This window comes from Hoplias malabaricus, chromosome 2, assembly GCF_029633855.1.
Source record: "Hoplias malabaricus isolate fHopMal1 chromosome 2, fHopMal1.hap1, whole genome shotgun sequence".
Classification (NCBI taxonomy): domain Eukaryota; kingdom Metazoa; phylum Chordata; class Actinopteri; order Characiformes; family Erythrinidae; genus Hoplias; species Hoplias malabaricus.
This window is the reverse complement of record NC_089801.1, coordinates 9,100,706-9,125,663: the sequence shown is the minus strand read 5'-3', so window position 1 is coordinate 9,125,663 and position 24,958 is coordinate 9,100,706. Positions and strand designations below refer to the sequence as shown.

General features: G+C 37.4%; 2 protein-coding genes across 3 annotated transcripts in view; both read right to left on the bottom strand.

Moving 5' to 3' along the window:
* Positions 1-1,222: 1,222 nt before the first annotated feature.
* cfap36 (cilia and flagella associated protein 36) lies at positions 1,223-14,126 on the bottom strand. Of its 2 annotated transcripts, none has more exons than XM_066660313.1 (10): positions 13,794-14,126; positions 12,334-12,398; positions 12,120-12,221; positions 10,040-10,154; positions 9,604-9,691; positions 7,571-7,733; positions 6,633-6,738; positions 4,152-4,309; positions 3,876-4,028; positions 1,223-2,273 (listed from the first exon to the last, which is right to left on the bottom strand). In XM_066660313.1, the coding sequence occupies exons 1-10, from the start codon at positions 13,894-13,896 to the stop codon at positions 2,190-2,192; spliced, it is 1,137 nt and encodes a 378-aa protein (XP_066516410.1). In that variant the 5' UTR covers positions 13,897-14,126; the 3' UTR covers positions 1,223-2,189. The 2 variants fall into 2 exon arrangements, with proteins under 2 accessions (XP_066516410.1, XP_066516411.1); XM_066660314.1 differs by having other exon boundaries at positions 7,580-7,733.
* Positions 14,127-23,045: 8,919 nt separating this feature from the next.
* Positions 23,046-24,958, bottom strand: part of LOC136686881 (inactive phospholipase D5) — a 36,053-nt gene continuing 34,140 nt past the window's right edge. Inside the window, exons 8-10 of the mRNA XM_066660941.1 lie at positions 24,759-24,927; positions 23,920-24,010; positions 23,046-23,742 (exon numbers count right to left, since the gene is read on the bottom strand). Of these exons, the coding sequence (XP_066517038.1) occupies positions 23,474-23,742; positions 23,920-24,010; positions 24,759-24,927 (529 nt within the window). The 3' untranslated portion in view covers positions 23,046-23,473. The remainder of the gene's footprint in view (positions 23,743-23,919; positions 24,011-24,758; positions 24,928-24,958) is intronic.

Here is a 24,958-nt window from a genome sequence, read left to right as displayed (position 1 = left end):
CATTCATTATACGCAGTTCAAACGGACTGGGTTGATGTAGTCTTTCATTGTGATGGGAAAATATATCCATAAGAGGTCTAAACTTAACTCACCCGCATATTCCTTTAATTCCCACTACAGGTATTGATTAAACCCCTAAAACGTTTCTCTGTTGTTTAAATTAGGGTGACCAGATCTGAAGGGGGGGTGATGAACTCTCGCCCGTCGCTGCCGTTGAATGCTTAGCCTTAACCTATGTGTGCTTTTAGGTCCTTTACAACTTTATTTGCTGCACAAAACATGGGAATTTCTTTTTTAATTCATCCGAGAGCTTACATTTACGTTTCGGCACAGCTGCTCGAGGTGAGTATAGGTACATGAGCTTTGACGTTAACGACTACTGACGTGCAGACTGACCAATTAAATGTGTACAGAGAAGGTTATCGACCAATAACGGTAGCTCTACAGTCAGACCGTCCAATCAGAAGATTTTAGGCTACTTCACCACGCCCCCTTCTCACTCAAGTGAACCAATCGGAGTAGGGGAGGGCGGGACTAGTTTGTGAACGAAACTTCTCGAAGTTCTATGTAAGCTCTAGAAAAACAAAATCCCGGATGTTTGTGAAATTCCGGCCGGACATTTTTTAAAGTCTAAAAATGAGGACATGTCCGGGTAAAAGAGGACGTCTGGTCACCCTATTTAAATTAAATATTTACACGTTATTACACAACTCGCCTGCAACTTGGAAACCACGCCCTGCAATTTGACTAAATTGGTTTCTTGGGTTTATGATGTAAGAAACCATGGCTGAATCTGTCAGTTTGAGAACACTGAAGTTTCAAAGCAGAAATGTTCAGCCATGTCACTGATCATTTTGCTCATGATATGTCATCTAGCAACACACTGAAATGTTAATATGTTCAATTTTAAAGGCAGTAATGCAGTTTTATGTATTTGGGGAGAAAATACAGGAAAGTTTTTCTTGTTATCCAATATAATTTTTACATTCTGGTATTTACATAAAATATATTTTTAAAATTGATATGTAGTATATTTCCTGTGTTGAATTTGTTGTAAATCATGTGTATTGTGTTTCACAGCTGTAAAATATAAATCTACAAATATCTAATAACTCTTTAAAAATGTTTGAAACAAAAACTGGCTGCATTCAAATGTTCACACATAAAAACTGCTTGTACAATGACAATAAATGTATTTTATTGTTTTAATTCCATTCTGTTATATGCTTGATATATACATATCTTTTTTCCCCATTTATTTATTTTAAACTCAATTACACATCATCTACAGAAATTAAAACATTCACATTTTAGTGCACAGTTACTTGTTTATTTGTGAGCAAAAGTTATGGCACATTTTTGGTTTTTTTTCTCCCAAAATCTACTTTAGGTGCTAGACGCATAAACATGGTTCATACTGTTTCATACCTTGATTTATTTGTTTTTAAAAACTATTCATTCCACTTTATATAATCAAAATGCTTCATTGGAATATTGTAGAAAACGACCAATTTTTTTCTACTGAGCCAAATATTTACAGAGTAATATCATGAGATTCATCCAAGACAGAATGAAAACACACGAGGGCGCCATTGCTTACAGTAGACTGAATGAAGGGCGTGATCTCGACAAAAAAAAACCCTTTATGGGCATGGATTTGAAAATGTTATTTCTGAAATCAGTCACATCTTTAAAAGTCATTAAAGCTGCATGGGGGTGAAACACTGCAGACATAAACATCGTGCTACCAGGAACCATAGAATAGCTTCTGCTCATTTACACATATTTCAACTCATTCTGTATCAAGATCTGAAACCCTGAAATGCCTTTAGCATGCAGGACATTCCTCTGCAACATAACTGGTGTTTTACATTTCTGAAATCATTTTTGCTAGACAGCTAGACAAAAAAGTATAAAAGCAAACATATACAAAATAGCATTTATTAAAGAAGATATATCTTAACATGATTACACATGATTACATAATGTCAGTAGTACATCAATTATCATACAACGAAGACTAGTCAGGAGTGTGGAATAATGTTTGCTTTTCCAGCATTAAAGCACTTTTCCTGTTGCAACACTGCGTAGTGCACTCAGTCTATCCGTCTGTGGATTTATTCCAGTCAAGCACTGCTACTGTACAACATCTCCCCAATCCAGGATACAGAGGGGGAATATTTAAAATATCACTTCTTGATGACCTCTTCTTTTAGTTTCTCTGCCAAATGTTTCCTCTTCTGCAGCTTCTTTTTTTCTTCGACAGAGATCTCCTTAAAATTAAAATAAAATGTAAAAAAAAGCATGATTTGCAGTTAAATAAGCAATATATATATAGAATATAAGAATACAAAAGGGATATTAACATTAATGCTGATAATTGGTGCATAGTCCAGTGCAATATTAGAAAAAATCATCAAGCAAAACAAACACATCATTCTTCTCTTCTTAAACAATAATAATTTAGTTTATTTCATTTTAATTCCAGGCTTTGTAGTTTTTAAACAATACCCTGTGGTCAGAAGAGGGGGCAATGCACCCACTGTTCTATCTCAAACTCCATTTATGAGCAACTATTGGTGAGCAAGCCTCTGAATTCCAAGTTTTGGCATTAGGGTGTAAACAAGGCCTGGTGGGCTAGAGCATGATTTCACAAGTGGACCTGACTCATCACCTGCACTTATATCTCGGCTTGTTTTCACATCATATGAAAAATTAATGAGTGAGAGGATGAACAGTTCCTATGTAATTCAGCTCAGTCAAATCTGCACTCATTGTTAGTCTCATGAACAGGAACAAAGAGGTACTTTCTGCAGCAAAGGGAAAGCAAATTAGTTTTAAAGATATTTTATTTCTGGAGAAATGTTGGGAGGGTACTGTTACAGGAAATATTGTGATAAAAACAATGTGCCATATTTGCTCAGCCATCACTGTAGATTTTTTATGTGCTTATGCAACATTATAATAACATTATCAGAATCATAGGTGCTAGAGGCAGAAAAAAACAACTTGCAATACAGACTATGGCTACAACTGAGAACAACAGAGGGAGAAACTAAAGCACTAAGTAGGCCGGCTAATGCAGAGTAGAGGTGGGCGGATTGATCAAATCGATACCAACCCTGGTATTGGTATTGATCAATACTCGTGGACAAAGATCGATACTCAAGCCTTTTTTCTCTCCCGCTGCTCTGCCACTAAAGTCTGTGTGCGAGGCAGTGCATAGCACTCTCCCCCCGCGTAGTCACGTTGCAAGGAGAGGTGCCACCCCTTCATGAAGTTGCAAGTAGCAGCCCATCCACCCCCCGCGCGCTTCGTCAACTTGCGAGGAGCAGCACCCCTCCACCCCGCTCCTGTATCTCCCGGTATCACCCACCTCTAATGCAGAAAGTTTTCTGTTGGAGGTTGTGGGTGGGGATAGGAATCATTAATAAGGTCTAACTCATCTGTTCATTTAACACTGAAACCGCTGTATAGATCACCTTATGAGCCACAGGGCCTGCAGTTTGTGACTGCGATGCATTTGAACTAGCACAGACCCCATGCCTTTTCAGCACATTCTCCTTAAGGATGCAGTAGAGGAGGACACAAAAGATATGATAAGGACAGGCACAGAAAAGCCAACAGTTCTTGTCTCACCATAGAGCTTATTAAAATACACATTAAAGTAGGTTATATATAAATTGATCCCTCCATGTATAAATGTCTCCTTAGTGCAGAAATGACAGAAACAATTTATTAATGCAGCCAAAGGCAGTCTGGTCAAAGTAGACATGCCCAGTCTTGTTGCGTCTCCCACTACGGCTTTAGATTTGCAGATCCAAGTGTCTTCACCACTAGGGGGACTATGAGAACTATAAGATCCAGCTAGTTACCTGGGTGGAAGGTGTGGCAGGAGCTGCAGGAGTGTCTTCTGTAGAAACCTGTTTGGCTTTCTGCTCTTTCTTCATGGCCTGCAGTTTGTCCCTCTGTGCTCTCAGGTACTCTGCTCTCTGCTGTAGCTGCTCCTGCTGGGCTACCGTTAACTCCTATATTCACCCACAGAAACAAAAAGAGAGAGAATGAGAGGGAGAAAGACAGTGATTCCTCAGACACTAGATAAGTGTTGTAGTCAATAAGTGTTGGCTTTAGTCTGACTCCTTTAATCTCACTTTAAAAGGTTTAGAGATGCCAGCTTCTTTTCGAGCTTCATCTAGCCAGCTCTCTGCAGCTAGATTGGAAGTCTTCTCCTTTGGAATTGTCTGTGGGACACTGCCTTTGACTGGTGCTCGAACAGCTGGAAGGGTCTTGGTTTCTACAGTATTTTTCTCTGTAAAACAATAAAATCAATAATTTTCACTCATATTAAGGGGTTAAAATACTGTAATTACAATTACTATACCATATAAATTAATGTAATTTTATATGGTAAAATAATTCTCCAAATTCTTTAAAAAATGTATATATATTACCAGTCAAATGTTTGGACACATCTGTAAGAAATTACAGCATGGACCCAAATGTGACTGGCTTACCTTGCTACAATCAACAATATTAATATCATAATAAATGTTTCAAACCAGTGTGTCTTTCTAGAGATAGGTTGACCATTTGACTTATTTAGCATATGAACAGGCAAAGCAGGAAGAGCCACAACAGCTCACTGTGGGACCAGAAGACCTAATCAATATCAAAGGAAGTTTATTACTGAGTAATCAACAACCACCACAGACAAAAGGGAATTAGTCTAAACATGAAGGTGACAGAACTCAATTTCCACTGAGTTAGAACTTGAGTGGTATATACACATAGTCTGTATTCAGACAGAACTGACATCACATCCTTCAGGAGGAGCTTAGGGGAAGGCGGTATTGTCAATCTATATATGCTGTGTTTTTCTACTGCTCAATGTTCAGTCCAGCTCCGCTGAATCCATGGTACATCTTTGTATCTTGCAACTGCTTGCTGTAATAAAGGTTTTCCATTTTTCATCAAATTTGAGAGACGTCCCATGTTTCCTACACATCTCATTAGCCTTTGGTGGAACAGGACTATTCACTGCATAGAACTGTGTACCAGCCCCTACCTCTGCACAACCCAAGTTATGGTCTCAAACACATTAAGAAGGCGAGCAGTTCTACAAATTAACCCTTGACGAGACCACAGCTGTTCACTGAAAACCTTTCCAGGTGACGACCTCATGAAGCTGATCGAGAGAACTTTGTACAAAGCTGTCATCAAAGCAAAAGGTGGCTAATTTTATCTACTACATAATTCCATATGCGTTCCTTAATGTTTTTTTAATGTTTTCCATATTCATTTAATATGTAGAAAATAATAAAAAAAACATTGAATGAGATGACTCACTGGTACTAATATATTTAACTATTTACAGTAGTGTGCATAAAAAACAAAAAACAAAAAATCAAATAACAAAAAACACCCAACATTACAATAAAACCAAATAACATTATTACAGTAAGTGTGATATTCTGTGAGTGGTTTAACTTTTTCCAAATCTCATCGTGGAATCAGTATTATTTGAGGTAATCATCCAATACCTAGTTTTACCTTTTAATAAATAATGATTTTAAATAATGTGTGCTGTTGATTTAACGAATTCATGCGATCAAGAAGATTCTGAACAAAACATTGTTTTGCAAACTCACTCACATCTACTACTTTATAGAGAAAATATTATCTTATATTCTTTTTTGTTTTATGTTAGTATTTCTTTTTATTTACTGTGATTATATCTAATTTTACACAAGCACCACGCTTACTGAGAAGGCATATCTATATATATACAGCTGAAAGCCTAAACATCTTGATTACTATAAGGAGAAATATACAAAGCACCTAACAGTATGTTGGTTTCCATCCATTATCTGTAACCGCTTATCCAATATTTAGGGTCGCGGGGGGTCCAGAGCCTACCTGGAATCATCGGGCGCAAGGCGGGAATACACCCTGGAGGGGACGCCAGTCCTTCACAGGGCAAAGTATGTTGGTTTGTTGTTCAAAATAGCTTCACATTTTTAAAGTGCTTCTTTATTATATAATATTAGAAGTGTTTTATTAATTTTTATTAAGATTTATAAATGTGTTCAAGCTTCGCTGGCTAAATGTTAGATTAGATTAGATTCAACTTTATTGTCATTACACATGTACAAGTACAAGGCAACGAAATATAGATTAGCATCTAACCAGAGTGCAGTAAGCAGTAAGTGTAGAATGTACAATATATAGAAGATATAGACATGAATATGGACAAATATACATGTAAATATATTATATATTATAAAATAATAAATATAGTTTGGGGAGAAAGACATGATGTGCAGATGGAGTAGAAAATGCTATAAACATGATATACAATGGATATATAAATACTATAAACATGACATACAGATAGCTAATTTACAGGCTGGATTACCAAAGGAGGGTTGGATATGTTTACATTAATTGAATGTGCAGAATATGTGTAAGACAATATAATATACAATTATGTACAGTGTAAAAATAGTATACAGAGAATGTAGTGCAGTCAATGACCAGATTACGGATGAGTATATGTTATCGGTGGACAGAGTTCAGTGAAATGTTATTTTACCCATACAGAATCCTCTAGGAAGAAAATAATTTTCTTTTACCTGACTGTTTGGGAAGTATTTTGCTTGAAGACCTCTCAGTGCTTCCTGAGACCATGGAGTTTGATTCTCCTGACTTCCCTTCTTTCTTTAATGAAGCACCGTTTATCTGTAAAATACACAAGTAACTTATCATGACTACAGTAGAAAAGCCATAATTAAAGTGATTATTGTAAATCAGAAATGAAAAAATAACTGCTTCATTTTAATAAATACAGACAGATGCGACCAATGTAAAAATGTACACACAATGCCGTACGTGGTCAAAAAACAGAGAGAACACAATGAACAGTTAAACTTCTTGGCACTCACAACACACAGAAAGCTTCTTTTTACTATTCATTCACAGCACAGCAAAAATAAAACCAGATGACTCAGCAAGAATGCTTGATAATGAAAACACTACTTAAAAAGTGCTGCCATAAGACAATCTGTAAAAAGTGCACTCTCAGTTGAAACATGAAACAAAAATAATCCAAAATAAATTTATCAACACATCAAACAACAAACTACTAACAGTTTACATATTAGTGTTACCTACTAATGTGTATTAAAGGATTTAAAGGATTTTTGACCACATTAGATTAGACAGTAGATTAACCATGACATTTTCTGCAGAGTTTGCTGAAGTTTGAACAAAAGTATTGGCAAAGTAGATGCTACAATATCTCTTTAAACTGTAAGCCACAAACTGTAGTTCATACTATACCATGCACTGTCAGAAACCACATATTTAATTCTATTCCATACTGCTAAACAATTTGACTTTGAGACCGAGACATTAAGATACTGAGTTTTAGGTTGGCGTGTGATGAATTAGTAATGCAGGAGGCATGATGTTCATTGGCATGCTATTTGGATTCTCTATTAGCTGCATTAACTGATTACATTTGGGGTAAATTTGAAAACAGTGTAATGTCATGTGCACCGTGTGGACATACACTGCTTACGCCGTTAACTGGCTTGGCTGGATTGTGAGCAGGGGACTGAGGGTCAATGCCATTTCTCACAGGCCTCTTACAGAAGTTGGTGGATGTGGAGCCCACTTCCTCCTCAAACTGCTCCCTACGAGCCATCTCCAGCTCATACTCCTCCTTAGATCGTCTGCAGGGAGAAGCATAATCAAAACATTTCACAAACCGATGTTTGTAAACATAATCATTGCTATAAATACACATAACGGAGTTTAAAAATATTACAATTCACGTCTTCCCTCACAAACATTCATCTGTACAGAGTTCAGTGTCTCAATATGGCAGAGCAGGTAAACCACAGCGTTCATCACATAATGACACCTACAGGTCTGAGTTTGAGAGCCACTGCTCAAGAAGATTCCGGGGTTAAGAACAGTGTTATGTAACACTATGTATTTTTAGATCTGTAGGTATGAACGGGGCAGGTCAGCTTACCTTTTATGTAGCAAAGAAGAGCACCTTTTGACAGTTGAGATGTTCATCGACAGATAAATATTTAATCGATTTAAAAGAGTTTTAACATATAAAGTAGGTCCAAAAACTTTTTAAGGATGCTAAAACTCTGATCAGTGCTCTGACACGTACCATGATCTCTTAATGGACTTCATTACTATTAGCTTCTTAAATAATCTACACAGAAGCATCCAGGGTGCTAAACCAGGGCAATTTTATTTTTTAAAAACAGGAAGAAGATTTTACCATTCATCTTTTAAAAAACAATCATTGATAAGGCAAAAATTCATGTGCTTCCTAAAGAATATGTGAAGTAAAACGAACAGCTTTCACACAGCCCTTTCGCAAGACAGAAGCATACTAGTTGAATGCTAAAGAAATGTAAGCTGATACAACTTACAGCAACTTTAAGTGCATACTATTAAGTTCAATTAGAATACATCCAGCCAAATATGGACAGGCCACTGGAATCAGTGTAGATAATACAACAGAATCAGTGTGTAAGAAAATGATTAAAACAAGGCTAAAAGATCTACTCAATAGTCTTTCAGTGAGAATCCAAAAGACCAATATTAGTGAAGTCCTAATAAGATTAACTATCCATAGACACACACAGTCTTATACACCTGGCTTAGTGTGAATTGCACCAATCGCATTAGATGAATTACAGCAGTGTTTAGAAGTAGAGACTGCTGCCGGAGATTGATTTTACTTTGGAAGTCTTACAAGTCACACATTGTGAAAATAGTTAACATTTTAACGCATTTCATTTTTATGTTAGATATAAAGATTCTATAAAGGTTTTTACAAAAACATCAGATTTGTCTTGTGTTTCAAGCAAACAAACAAATATGTGAACAAATGTACAAAGAATCACTAACATCACCATCCTGAAGGGACATTAATACTACATCACAATCATAAACACACTCAATGTGCGCACACTCGAAATATAGTGCATTCAACAAAGGCAGCTTTGAGGGTTTTTTTGTTGTTTTTTTTACATATTTTATAACTTTTTCTAAAATTCAGAAGATGTTTGCTCACCATTTGCTAGCACTCCAATCTGTTTGTGTACCCAAAACTGGCTTAATGTGTTTATAAATGAGTAAAAAAAAACTGGAGATTTTTGGACAACAGAGAGAACCTCAAACATTAAAATTCACAAACCAAATTGAGGATTGCTCTATTCCTGCTCTATAGGTGGGTGATATAGACATATAATTGCTATTTCCTATCACTTAAGGTGGAAATGTCTCCAAACTCAGGAGACAGCTAAATGCATTACACAAAATACTACAAAACTAAACAACTCAAATTACAGTTTCAATGAGTTTCTGTGGTAAATCAAACAGTGAATAAAAACTTTTATAAAAATAAAATATTAAAATCGAAAAACTACTACATTTCTGTGATCAATCATAATTAACTACACAAAATAATGATCTGTGCTTATTGATTGCCCTAAAAACATGTGCTGTCTTAGTGTTTACTGATGAAAAGAGCTCCGACACCCTCATTCGCACAGGACAGAGAAAGCAACTTACTTAAGAACTTCCTGTAGGATCTGCATCTCCTGCTGCTCCAGCTCACTCATTACATCAGCACCATCAGTCAGACACTCCGGAAGTGCACCTAGCCATTCAACACAGGAATAAACATAATTTCTAGATGCTAGAGCTTTTAAACAACACATCCAATAGTGTATTCTGAGCCAAAATATTCAAACAAGAAATACAAGAGGGTTATGAAACAATCATAACATAATTATTGCTAAAGGGAAGTAGCGCAAATAACATTTAAGTCATGCAGAATTAAAAGTTGGATTCCTTAAAGTTAAAGAACTTTTTTCGTGTACATTTATGATAACATTTTCACAATGAAAATGTATTTTTCATCAAAACAGTTTTACACTGAGTACAGAGAAGCACTGACACAGGTCGGAGAGTGTTTGCTGTAGGAAACATTATAAATAATGAGTACCGTTCCTCTCCTTTATGACGCGCAAGGCTTGAAGCTGCAGCTCCACGTTCTTCTGCACCATCAGAGAACGGAACATCTGGAAGTCATCTGTGGCCAGCACTGGCTGGAACAGAGTCTGGGAAGAGGTGGGAAAAATAAGGAATAAAAGCAGGAAATAGAGTAAAATGTCCATCATTTATATCACTAACATATCAAATTAGTCAAGTCAAATATAGCGATTTTACAGCCTGATGGTTTTACAAAGCAACTTTACAGACACTGAGTATTAAAACCAAATTATTAACCCCATGTGAGCAAGCCGACATTAGCAAGAAAAAGCTACTGAATGGACAAATAGACATGGTACAAAGGTACATTAGAGGTAAGAATATTTTTTTCAGTTCTTCTGTAGATAGGTTTCACAAGTGTCACAAGACAAGTCTTTAAAGTTTGATAATGTGCAGTTCTTCCATCTTAGTTTGTTGTGTAAACATATTGAATAATTCTGAAAAAAGCGAGCATAGTTCCACTCTGTATTTTCTACAGGCTCACACTTCCAAGCTTCATGAATCTGCAAAGCTAAAGTTCGCCTTGATGAATTGAGCATGAAGCAAAACACTTTTGTTTTCCTAGAACCTTTCCCAATTAAGTGTCTGTTGTTCTGTATGACCATCACCAGAAATAAAGCTTTGACACATTTTATCCGGCTGCTCACAAGCAAGACCAACTACAGCAAAGCACACACCAAGCTTGCAATCTTTGAGCTCAAGACATCTCTCAAAAAAAAGGGTGAGATGTCAAGAAAAAAAAGGCTAATTAGTCTGAAATATCACACCAAAATTACACTTAATATGTAGTTTATCTGCCAAATACATATTTAATATCAGAACATTTCTTTAATTTTGCACTCATATTATTTTAAATACCAAGTAACGGAATTTCACGATACCAAGCTCATGGTTCAAATTTGTTTTTAACATAACTATCCCTTTAACTTTAATACAATTAACTTTAACATTGTTAAAATGAGCATTATGTAAAATTACCTATATTTTTTACTCTTGTTTCAATTGTTTTCCTATTAAATAATCTCAAATCTGTCAAAATCTACTTGTCAGTTAAGAGCACATGACATGCTTCTGTTTTGTTATTGTAACTGTGTTAAATCCAGAAACTTTATATGGCAGCAAAGGCTTAAAAGGCCTGAAGCATTTAAATGTTAAAATACCAGCTACAATAGGTAACCTGTCAGTCAGTCAGTGGCAAGTTTGAGTCATTTTAATAACCATTCTATACTTCTGGTCTCCTTGCCTCAGTAAAAATCAAAGATGTGAGAAAGAACAGTGTCAAGTCACTGCTTTGAAATGTAAATGCTTATGGTACAAAAACAAAGACCTTATTTAAAATTGAAGAGAAGAAAACACCATTAAAACAAAAGTGAAATGAATCCTCCCACACTGACACGCTAACTTTTTGTTCTTCTGTGAAGAATTTGTCTGTTCTGTCCTCTAATGGGGTCAGACGTATAGCCTTCTCTCTGCTCGAGGTCCGAAACCCAGATTCTCAGTCTCTCCTGGTAACCTAATCACACGTGGAGGCTTTTTCAAGCAAGGGTAAGTCTCAAAGGGCAGATTGGGTCTGTGTCACTGTCCTGAAAGCAACAGCTCCCCAAAGCCGCTTCCTCTGTCTCAGTAACCCAATTCAGGACTACCTTTCTAATCTCATATACTGGGTTTACCTGAGTCACTGACACTTTATCTCGTTCACTGCTGAGACCAATGGGAAAAGCTGGCTCAATATCTGCTGTTATTTTGGGAATCCCCATATTAACACTTCAACCATTAAAGTTCAAAATACTTGACATACTTGCTGGATATAAGATATAACCTCAGATGACATAAAAAAGGAAAAATGTTGATTTGAGGTGTATTTATTTGCCTTTTTACAATTATGTTACTTTATAAAAATCTCCAAACTGAGTTGACTAGTATGTTTTAGCCCAAAATGTTAGCTCAAAATAATTCCAAAACAATGTCTCAGTAACTTGTAGCGGCATGTTATCCAGCATGCACAAACAGCTGTTTCAGAGAATTATGCTCACCTGCAAAGTTTTCGACCTGACAATGGGAGATGAGCATGCCTCCAGAAACTGCTGTTCACTAATGCCCACTTCTTGCATGTAGCTTTCTAACAGCTTCTCTACCTAAGAAAAAAAAAACATGCATGGGATTGAATATTTTCACTCAAAACTGCATAAGCTACATGGTCCAAGAAGTCAAAAAATGATTGAGGTACATTTTCAGTCATGTACTTACCAATTGCTTGTATTGATGGTGGATTTCTGTATATGTTAATTTATTTTCTTCCTCGTCATCGAACACTGAGTGGAAATTAAACATATCCAATTAGTATCATGGAAAATTTATTAATTGAAAATATGTTCCAATGGACTTGATGTAAACAAAGCAGACCCAATCTTGTCAACTTTATTTGCTGATTAGATGTTCTTCTATACTTAGCGGTCAATCGGCCAACAAATGCTATACTATGCTTCCTATATTATAGCTTTCTATATTTCAGTTTTCTTAAATTCACCCAAAATATTCTGTAAAACAGTGCAACAGGAGAAATTCTGACAAATACAAACAAAACATGGCACTTTATTGCTAGAAAAGTGGATGGTCATTAAAAAGTATTGGTGAACGTGTTTCAGCCTGTCACATTAAGCTTCTGAGGGGTTAAGTTAAAATCTTTTCTGCTTTAAAAGCATCTGAACCTCATCATATTTTTTAAAAATCCAATTGGAGAAGGTGAAACTCTACTTTCAGCCCATCAGTGGCATTGAAAACACACAAACACCCCTGAAACGGTGGACAGCTATTTTTGCAGGAGCACCCAGGGAACAGGTTGGGGTTAGCTGCTTAGTTGAAAGGCACTTCAGCAGGATGCTGAAGAAGGAGAAAGTTCCTTCACTCTCCCCATCCCCAATGTTTCCTGTCGGTCTAGGGAAATAAACTATTGTCTTTTTTAGTCCCAGGTCTGCTGGTATAACTTTTATACCATGGCTGCCTTGTGGTGTTTAGCATTCCAGAAGAAAAACAGATCCTAAACATACTACAGCTTCAAGGCTGATAAATGCTAGTTCTCAATGGTTCTGCTGTAGCTCATGCTGTATGGAGCTCAGCACAGGTTTTTTTCCTCTGTACACATTACATCTAGCGTCTGAAAACACTGGACTGTATCAGAAGAGAATATTAAGAAGGTCCAGCACTTTTATGGGCTCTCAAAATTAGCTTTTTGTTTATTCCTTCCTTTCACTCTTTCTCTTCTATTTGACACACTGCTGACAAACATGATCAAATGGATTTCATACTGTTGAGCATTTTGTTTACTTTGCAGGCAATGCATTTATTTATGATGATGACGACGATGAACATTGTAACAATATGGAAATTATAAAATATTACTGAATGGTGAAATACATCAGACATGCCATAACGTGTACAGGCCACACATTTAAATATGACTGCATAGTTCATATTTCCTAACAAACACTGACTATAAGTATTATAAAATTAGGGTTTCTTCTTTTAAATAACATTATTAAGCCCTAAACTACGGTTAACTTATGAACACTAACAGTGCTAACTCACATCAGCGGTACCTTCAGCTCTGCTGTGTATTTTTCCCCCTCAAATTACAGAAAACATATAAAACATTAATCTTTTCTATAAAATAAGAGATTTTTCTATAAGAACAGGTGGATTTAAGGTACCTGAACATTTATTTTCCATGAAGTCTGTGACAGGAATTATCCACTCGGGGCTGCCGAGGTATCCAGCGATACTCTCCGCGACCCACTCGCTGTCCTCGGCCATCACGGCCCCGTAGCCGCGCCGCCCCTCGGCCAAGCACCCGCAAGCTCAGCGCGCAGAAGCAGCCACAAACGAGACGTTCGGCCGCGAGAATTCGGACATTAGCTTAGTGAAAACAGCCCTGGTGTCGGTGCAAAATGTCGGGGACAAAAATCTGCACCGACGAAAAACCAGCGAAGACAAAATACAGCGAGAGCAATGGACGGGAGCAAAGCTGCTAATGCAGATTAACCCGAAACCATGGCAACGCCTGACGTCACGAGGCCACCGCGTGGCACGCCGACGTCACGATAAATAATGAAACATTAAACATAAATATGCCCAGTGCAGCAGCTCTGTCAAAGAAAGGCAATCATCCCCCATTTTCATCTATTTACCTTTGAATACATCAGCTGCTCACCACAGTTTCACCAACAGGAGCCCAGTACATCATGTTCCCGGCATAAAAATATCATTAAAGACCCACTCCACTGAAGGTTTTGACTTTTTATTAATGTCTAGGTGGTGTTTTAATATGCTAGAAGATGTCAGATAAAGAAAATAAACAGTGAACATCGTGGCTGAGCATTTCTGTTCTGAAACTGCAGTGTTCCAAAAACAGCCTTAAACAGGCAATTTCAGACAGGGTTTCTTACATCACAAACCTAAAGAACCCGAGACTATGTGTGTATTCATAGATTCACATGTACTGAATGAATGTGAAGGTATTACATCTAAGCCATTTCTTAATACATAACTTTGGTGAACAGATATGTCTTTGGGGGGATTTAATACATTATCACAGGGGGATTTTAAATCAGCAAAACTTTTGACCACCAGAATTATTCATTCATTCATTCATCCATTATCGGTAAGCACTTATCCAGTTCAGGGTCGCAGTGGGTCCAGAGCCCACCTGGAATCATTGGGTGCAAGGCGGGAATACACCCTGTGTTGCCCTGTGAAGGAGGGGGTGCCAGTCCTTCACAGGGCAACACACACACACACACGCACACACACACACTCACACCTACGGACACTTTTTAGTCGACAATCCACCTACCAACGTGTGTTTTTGGACTGTGGGAGGAAACCGGAGCACCTGGAGGAAACCCATGCGGACACGGGGAGAACACACCAACTCCTCACAGTCAGTCAACCGAAGCAGTAATCGAATCCACAACCTCCAGGTCCCTGGAGCTGTATGACTGCGACACTACCTGCTGCGCCACCGTGCTGCCCTACCACCAGAATTAACAGATAATATTTCTGAAAGTGAATATTATTTATTTTCCTTTTTCCATCAGTTTGCTGTGTAGGCCCTCAATGCATCATGCACCATAAAGCATGTCTCCCCATTGGTGCAGCCATGTTTAAAAAAAGGATTATAATGTATTCATGACTAACTGGGACACAGGAATTTCACAAATAGAAAGGATCTATTAGAATGGCCAGCCATTTGCTTCTAGAGCATGTATCATCTAGAGAATGTAGGTAATGGCTGATTGCTCCTGTAATGCTCATGCTGTATGTAAAAAGTAAAAACATTCTTCTCCTGTCATGTTACTTTTTTTTTAGTGATACATGTTTTGTTTTGTTTTTTTCTGACAATGTGAAAATGACCCCAGACACTGCAATAAACCATTAACAACTGAATTTACATACAAACATATGCAGGAATGTCTAACCCTGTTTATTGATTTTATAAGACATAATAACAAATATTTGACAGAAAAAAAATTTTTTAATGGAGATTTTAGTGCACAGTTCTTATTAATTTACTGACTTTATCGTGTAGAAAAAAAACAGCACATAAAATCAAAAGCTTACAAGGTAATTTCAGATTTTATGACTTAAATTGTTGGAGCACAAAGGAATTAAGCCTGAGAGGCTAAGCTGAGAACTGTAATGAGCAGCAGGATTGATTTAGCCACAGGCCTTGACCTGAGAGTGTGTTGTAACTTTAATTACTCTAAGATTGTAAGGGAGAAGATGATCTGTGGAGCACAGCCAGGCAAAAGTGAAACCATGTGAACATGAACGGTGTTCAGGAAATCGTTATTACTAGCTTCACATAGGACCTAACATGAAGAATAATAACATAGTTCTCTGTCTGAGGTGGATTCTAACAAAGATAATCATGTGGAAATTGGATGCCTTTCATCACCCCAAAAGAACAATGTGCTGTTATAAAAAGAGATTCATGTGAGCAACAAAAACGTCCATATCTGTTATCAGATGCTGATAACTGACCAGAGCTGTCTGTGCTGCCAAGCTTAAAAACAGACTTAAGCATGCCAGCACACATGAGCTGTGATCTGTCACGTGAAGGTAGTGTAATTTTAAATTAATTATTGGAGCCTGTCTTAGTAAGTGCCTATATAAAATGCTTAATGTTTTAATAATTAAAATCTGATTATGATGTATTTTAATAGGATTCTGAATCGTAAAAGACAAAATTATCCAGATCCTGGAAAGTGTATCATATTATCTATTGTTTGTATCAGTTAATAATTATCTAGACTGCTGGGAATTTAGATCATTGATTTGTTTATGAGTATGTTGCTAAAACACTACAGAACAGAGGAAAGCAGATTCGGGAAGAGAAGAGAAGAGAAGAGAAGAGAAGAGAAGTTTCAGAATGCAGTTTTTTGTAGCTTTGCTAGTTTTGCTGTACTGTGGTGTGGCAGTGAGTGCTAATGATATCATTGAGCAGCTTCACAATCAAGAGGAACCGAGCATTAGCAATGAAATTCAGACTGAGGCTCAGGAGAAAGAATGCAGTGTCTCTGGTCAGCAATGCTGTCTTTCTGACATCTATGCAGCGCTGAGGGAGCTGAGCGCTAAAATTGCAGAACAAAGTGTGGAGCTTAGATACGCAAAGAGCCAAATAGAGGAACTGAAGAAGCAGAATGAAGGTACGGAATGATCAAAACGATGTAAATGATGTCTCTGACATACAGGAAGTGTAAGTGGTGTGTTGTGTGTGTTTTGAAGCTGCTGACATCAGACTTAAAGCCAATGAGAAAAAAGTGGAAGAGTGAAAAAAGAGATAATTGCACAGACTTTCAATTTGTGCATGAAACAGAATTACAGTGTGGATATAAGGGAACCTGATTTCCATGATTCTATGTTTAATTTCAGATCTGGCTTTGGAGATGAGAAATCTGCAAGCGAGATCCAACATCACTGAAAGCCATGTCACATTCCTGAGAATGGATAATGAATGTAAGTGCTGTTTTTCTTGAATGCATATATTGGTAAATTATACATGTATCAGCCATAACCTTAAAGTGACCTTTTTGTTTCTAAACACATTGTTAATTTGTTCAGTTCCACTGACCGTATAGGTGCACCTTGTAGTTCTAGTTACAGACTGTACTCCATATATTGCTCTGTAAACTTATTTAGGCCCCTTTACATTGTTTCTCAACGGTCAAGGACTAGAGCAGTAACCCTTCTGTAGATTAGAACCACACCCTTCCAACTGTAACTTCTTAGTGAACAGAAAATAAGATGACAAATGACATTTACAGTCTAATTACAAGTGACACGCATTATATATCTCATTCATTGGCCTAGACCAGGGGTCGGCAACCCGCGGCTCTTTGATCCCTCTGATGCGGCTCAGCTTTTGAAAATAATTCAAGTATTTTATTAAAATGTATTTTATTATTGGTTCGTTCATTTTCAAAATGTAATTCTATAAAGATTATGGCGATCTTGTAACATCTAAAATATTGTAATATTTAAAATATTTTGTCGTTCCTAATACACGTCACAACTTCCAACGTGCCTCACCCGCCAGTGTGCGGTTTCTTGAACTTTTTGACCGCTGACGGCGCCAGTAAAAGGATGAGGACAGTAGTTTTGTTTGCTGCCAGTGGATAATTTAATTTCGGCGTTTTTTTTCCAAATTACTACAAGGACTCAAATAGTCATTGAGTGTTTCACTTAACCGTCAACCCAACGTCTAAATACAACGAGTTAAAAATGTTTTGTTGCATGCAGAAATGTTATTTCATTTTCTCTGCAGTCGTTCATTGATTTCATAAATGTAACACAGTATGGTTTGTTTATACGTAGCACAAAGGCAAAAAAAACCCTGTTATGCGCAGTGTTATTTCATTTAAAATTTCAAAAGGATTTTGTGGCTCCCAGTGTTTTCTTTACTCCGTGAAATGGGTCCAAATGGCTCTTTGAGTGGTAAAGGTCCCTGACCCCTGGCCTAGATGATGACTAACAATGTGCAGCAATAAAACTTGCAGCAACAAATAACATACTGTCTGATCTTGCATCTAAAAAGGGGGTCAGTGAAACTAATAAAAGAAACAATGTGTGTATAAACATTTTTCAATCATAAATGCTATTGTTCATAGTTGCTGTATATATTTTATCTTACAGATAAAATAGCATTTTCAGCATCATTGTCTACTGAAATTGGTATAACTGTTGGACCCTTTGACAAACATTTTACACTGAAGTACAAGAACGTCTTTGTGAACACTGGTAAAGCTTACAATCCACACACAGGTAATGATCACTGCAAAACCACACTCCATCTTCCATACAATGAACTGTGTGCATCTTTTTCTATTTCTTCATTCATTCATTCCTTTGTTTGTTTGGATACATTCCCTTTTGGTCTAAAGAGCTGGATGAATTTTAAAATATTACAATCTGGTCAATATAAATGTTATAGCGCTATGACATTATTTTGGGCTTTAATAATGTAGATATTGTTGTTATTATCAGTGGGGACAACTGCTTATTTGCAGTATGTGTCACTCTGGTATTCATTTTGTTGCAGGAATATTCACAGCCCCTGTCAGGGGAGTCTACATGTTCAGATTCTCCATTAATGGACAAGGCAGTACTTCCACCCCTGTTGGAGCACAGCTGTTTAAGAATTCAGATTATATGGTTATCGCCTACACTCACCAGGCCAGTCATACAGTGACCGCGACCAATGGAGCATCTCTGCTACTGGAAATGGGAGATGTGATCTATGTCCAGCTTTTCCCCAAATCACAGATACGTGATAATATGAATCACTACAACACATTTAGTGGTCAGTTGCTTTTTACCATGTAAAAGACACTGCCAGACTGTCCACGAATATAGCAGTAAGAAAAACACACAAATTGAAGAGTTCCAGACAGTAAAATTACATGTATTTTCTTTTTAGCAGAGAAAGTTTTCTTTTTATTAGGAATACAAAAGCATTGGCATTACCAAAGTTATTTTAAATACACATGACCTCACAGGGCTGCCAGCTCTGGGACATGATCTCTCACTGCTATCTGGAAAGGAATGTTTCAGTATCTGACAAATGTGTTTTGACCTGTTCTAACGGAAGTTGTGTGTTCTAGTTAAGAGCTGCAGAAGAGCTGGCAGCCCAGGATTAGTTTTTTTTTTTACACAGAGTTGTGTGCACACCAGAGAAGTCAAAGTTTAAGAAGGCAGAACATGCAAGAAGCTCTCATGCGGAAATATTGCAGTGATCGTCATCCCATCACACATTCTCTGTGTTGTTATGCTTTAGTTAGTTAAAGGCATTATTTGATATTATACATACAACACAAATATATTTTGCTTGATGAAATCAACTTAGGCCGGTGATTAAAGAGTAAGTCCACCTCAGAAATGGGAGGGGCAGTTAGGGAGGAAGTACTCCCCTGGTGTAGGCTAACGAAGGGGCGTCATCGGGGGCAGGAACATTGGTCGACTGATTTACAGAATGTGAAGAGTCATTGTACAATTGGACACATGAATAAAGCAGAGCAATACATTTCAGCTCTTAATTAGGGGGGAAAAAACAGCCTGAGGGTGTAATTACTCTTTAGTTAAAATGATGCTGCAGTGCAAATCATAGTTTTTAGATTAACAGACTTTGAGTAATGGCTAAAGTGTTTGTTGTGCATTGATTTTCAATTTATTTACAATAATATCGCCTCACATTCTCTCTAATATTTTTTTTGTTTGTTTCTATACGTACAAGACTGTAACTGGAAATAATTGTTATTTGGGGACATGTTTAATTTATTTACTGGCAATTCCAAATCAGGGTTGGCACAGTATGGAATGTGAAGGATTTCAAACAAAGCAAATCAAAGATGGGCAAAGGCTCTTGAGTTTGTCAACAATTGTGTGAGAATTTGATTGAAATATTTAAAAACAATGTTCCTCAAAGAAAGGGTCTCTCATATTAAGGGGTTCTATAAGCGCTCTTAGGAAAGGTAATATACATTTCTATGATGGCAGCCTTAATATAGGAAAGTATTTTGTAAAATTAGAGCAACAAATGCTGACTTCACGATGGTATACTTCCAGGGACATCCATGCATTTAAAAAAAAAAAAAAACAATGTACACATAACACACACATCAAAAAGGCATCGCTGTGGAAGAAGAGGTTATGGGTACTGGACTGGCCTTTTTGTAGTTCACCAAAAAAAACATGAAATATCTTGGGTTTACACTGTCTGCAATTATGCAAATAAAAAACAAAGTAAATGTCAAAAATAGCCTTTTTTTATTCATTTGAATTTTCCATACTGTGCCAACATTTTCTGATTTGGAAAGTGCTCTGTTGTCCTGACTACAGAGCACCTGTAGTTTTTGAGCTGAAACCCACTGTGTAATTTATTTCAAACATAAGCCTCATCCATGTAGTGATAATAAATGTACAATTTCTATTTCTAATATTCTAATATTTTCTTTTTATTTTAGACCAGTGTATGGTATATGCAAAGCAATAATTAAAATAAGCCAAAATGTTACAAATATGAAAAAAAGCCCTCTGTCATGAGTCTCTCATAAACACAGTCCAGAATTTTGTTTTCATGGTAATTCTTGCAAATCTAAAACTGTTCTGCGTAATTTAATGATTGCGCTCAAAGCAGTCTTTCAGAGTGTTCTGTTGTGAAATGGCTCACTGTAAAGAAACCTAACAGCTGAAATTCACTACAGCAGTGGTCATGGAAATACATTATCTGTAACCAGTGTCGGTCCAGAGCCTACCTGGAATCATTGGGTGCAAGGCGATCTCACACCCTGGAGGTGGCGCCAGTCCTTCACAGGGCAACACAAACACTCACACCTACGAATACTTTGAGACACCAATCAACCTACCAATGTGTGTTTTTGGACCGTGGGAGGAAACCCACGCGGACACAGGGAGAACACACTAACTCCTCACAGACAGTCACCTGGAGCGGGAATCGAACCCACAACCTCCAGGCAGCTGGAGCTGTGTGACTGCGACACTACCTGCTGCACCCCCGTGCCACCCCATGGAAATACAGCCATTTTATTATTGTCCAAATTGAGGATTCAGTGGATTCTCAACCACATGGATTCAGAGAGCCAGGGTATTATACCTCGTGATCATTCCCATCCTAGAAACCAATCATGTCAAAATGTCGGGTGGGCCTTTCAAGCTGCAGGTGAGTGGAGAAGGTGTGGGTGGAGATAGAGGAATAGACTAACCGATCAATGTGTCCAGAATGCAGGTGAAGCATTACATTTAAACTATTTTTAAGGCATTAGGGGATTTTTTCTGGTAATAAGTTCTAAATATGTCATTTGAAGAGCAGAGATGTGTTTTTAGTGGTTTAAATGATGTCTGTGCTGGGACAAGTTTAAAAACTTTTCTAGGGTGCTATTTTTCCTTACACAGTTCTGCATGTATCCCTCTACTAAGAATGAATATTGAAAATACTATAATAAAACTATCGCAGGCAACATCCATCCATCCATTATCTGTAAGCGCTTAGCCAGTTCAGGGTCACGGTGGGTCCAGAGCCTACCTGGAATCATTGGGCGCAAGGCGGGAATACACCCTGGAGGGGGCGCCAGTCCTTCACAGGGCAACACACACTCACACATTCACTCACACCTACAGACACATTTGAGTCGCCAATCCAGCTACCAATGTGTGTTTTTGGACTGTGGGAGGAAACCGGAGCACCCGGAGGAAACCCACGTGGACTCAGGGAGAACACACCAACTCCTCACAGACAGTCAGCCGGAGCGGAAATCGAACCCACAACCTCCAGGTCCCTGGAGCTGTGTGACTGCGACACCTACCTGCTGCACCACCGTGCCGCCCCGCAGGCAACATATTCATTATAATTTTTGAGCTATTACCATCTCCACTGTGAACAATTCTGACCACAACACTTCACAACAAGACACTCAGAAAGATGTGAAATTCTGAAAAAGGAGTTCCCTTTAGGGTGGTTTCCTCTGTTTTCTCAGTTTATACAGAAGTGGCAGAGTGAGTTAAATTATTAAGAGAAGCTGTATGAGCAGTATAGTTTCATTCTATACATCCTTAACACATAGGATTCAGCTATGTGTTATGAGCATTACCTGCCTCAAACCTTTGGTAGGTGCTATACACGCACTTTCTTAAAATGATCCAAAGATGTTACAACACAGTGCAATATGAAAATATAAAAATCCTTTGGCAAAGAAAAGTAATGGTAAAAAATCCAAAATTGCCAAACAAAGTGGCTACGAAAAACACATTTCTCTGGTGAAAAAAAAGAAAGTTAGATAGAAAAATATAGTCTCTCTTTTCAACATAATTTTACAACAGATATGTGCTCAACAGCAAAACACATCAATAATAACCAACATCTGCTTAAAGATTAAATGATAATAACACATCCTGTAAAATCAGTGCAAGCTCTGTGATGGTTTTCTAAAAATGCAGATGATAAATAAATAATTTCAAGCTGCAGTATTCAATACAACTTTTTAAAATTTGTGGCCAAAAAAGAAGGTTCTGTGTAGAAATGAAAGTCTCAATTAAAATCATGTCGCAATTAAAGTTGCTTAGTGCTACATTCCAACAGTAAGAAGCATTTTCTATTCATATAATAAATCCCAGTTTGATAAAAAACACATAATACTGATGATTTACAGTACACTGAAGTATAAAAATGTATACATTATGTGCAGTATAAAAACCGCCACATATTTGTAAAGGGAAAGGCTTATAACCTCAATGGAAATATTCAAATGAAGTTAGTAACATTGAATTCAAATACAAATATAAATAAATGAATGAATGACTAAATAAATAAATAAATAAGCTAGCTTATGAATTACAAATAGTGTTGTTTTTAGAATTAATAACTTTTCATGCCAAATACATTAGGGTATATAGTGATCCTGATAATATACTGCTCTATATACAGTCATTTTTATGTCCAGGTTGAAGTCCAAATATTATTGTTAAAAGATTCATTTGACAAACAAAGTCTATTTTTTTTTTTGCATTCATGGGCATTAAAATCAATACAGTGGCTGACTTCATAATGGATGATGGCAATGCTCTCTATTAAGAGGGAAGACTTAAACGGATTAAGAAACCAAAAACAAACACCAACATATAAAATCAACAACAACAACAAATAAAGAAAATAACATTCATTGGAAATAACTCTAATGTTATAAAGAGACATTGGCATTAAAACTGCAGTCGTGGTATAAAATGAATGATATAATCAGTGAGCACTGACACAATGGACACATGTATACGAAAAAAAAGCCCATTTTGACAAACTGCTCATTGTGTGAATGCAGAAATTTCACAGAGAGTTGTTGGGTCCATTCCCTTGTTGTGTGTGTCCAGTCTGATCTTTTAAAAGTGGGCTGGGGAAGACAGTGATCGAGCTGCATGTTGGGACTTTGTTTGGCTGTAGAGTCTTAGTGTATGTAGAGTGCCAGTCTCGATCAAACATAGCCTTCACCTGTTCAACGAGAGTGGAGCTCTTCTCCTTCTCATGACCCACCTTACTGATGACCAATCCCGCTCCAGCATTGTACAGAAACTCATTCCCCACCCAATCAAAGTTCCCTGTAGAACCAAAAGGAGAACCACAGCAAATGAATGACTCCATGGGAAATTATCAGATCAATGAACAGGACCTGTCATGTCACAGTTACATAAACAGAGCTAATGAGCATGCAGCCAATATTAATCCATCACAAATCATTACAAAATCCAATAACTGAAATGAGTGATTGATCACACCTATGTAAACAGAGTTGTCAGTCACCATGTATCTGTGGTGATTGATTCCTTTGATAGATCCGTCCTCCTGCAGCCGCGGACTAAAGAACCTCTACAGTAAACAGGGAGAACATGCATATGTTGTGACATTGGGTGAGTGTCGATTAAACTTGCACTAACTGCCAATGGCCAATAGGTGGCAGGCTATTCTTTCACATTGTTGAAGACCTTGGCAGTTACTGTGAACGTCACAATCTCGTTTCCGCTTTCATACTCTTCCATGCTTCTTATAAACACCTCTTCAGTTCAGAATTAGAACTGGTTGCATGTCACTATCCAAATAATCACAATTAAAAAACGTATTACACATCTCAAATGTTTGAATATTTCTAGTGTAAAATGCCTGCTATTAGCTAATTTTATAGGTCAACTTCCAGTTCACATTTAACATACATATTCACACATACTCATACATACAGCCTTACTCATTCATTTACATATATACACACTCACATAGATACATACATACTCAGTCACATGCATGCAGTAACAAAATCCTGTACAGGGGGCGCTAGCCAGTGCTTTGTATCAATGACATGTTGTGTATATATTTAAATGTGAAACACTCAATGGAAACAGCTGTTGTGTGAGTGAGTGACTCACTCACTGTTAGGGACTGAACCACACAGGGTGTACTTTCTCACATACATACAGATTTAGGGAATGCTCCACAATTGGGTGCTACTGTGCTTCACATCAATGATAATTTTGGTCTTTCTTCCAGTACCTGTACTTAAATTTATGTTTCAAATCCATATTTCCCACTTCCAAAAAATAATCATCTTACAGAATCTACTCACCACTTCCACTGAGCAGTTGGACAGATCCATGCAGAGGCTTTTCAAAGACCAAGCAAAATTGAAAGTGAGAGGGTGCGTCTGCTCCCTGCAGCTTATTAGCAGATGAATTTTGATGCGCTTCAAGATCAAGGCCTCGCGAAGCTTCCCATCGATGCGTGACCAGTACTTGCTGGAAAGACAAACAGCAAGCAGCCCACAAT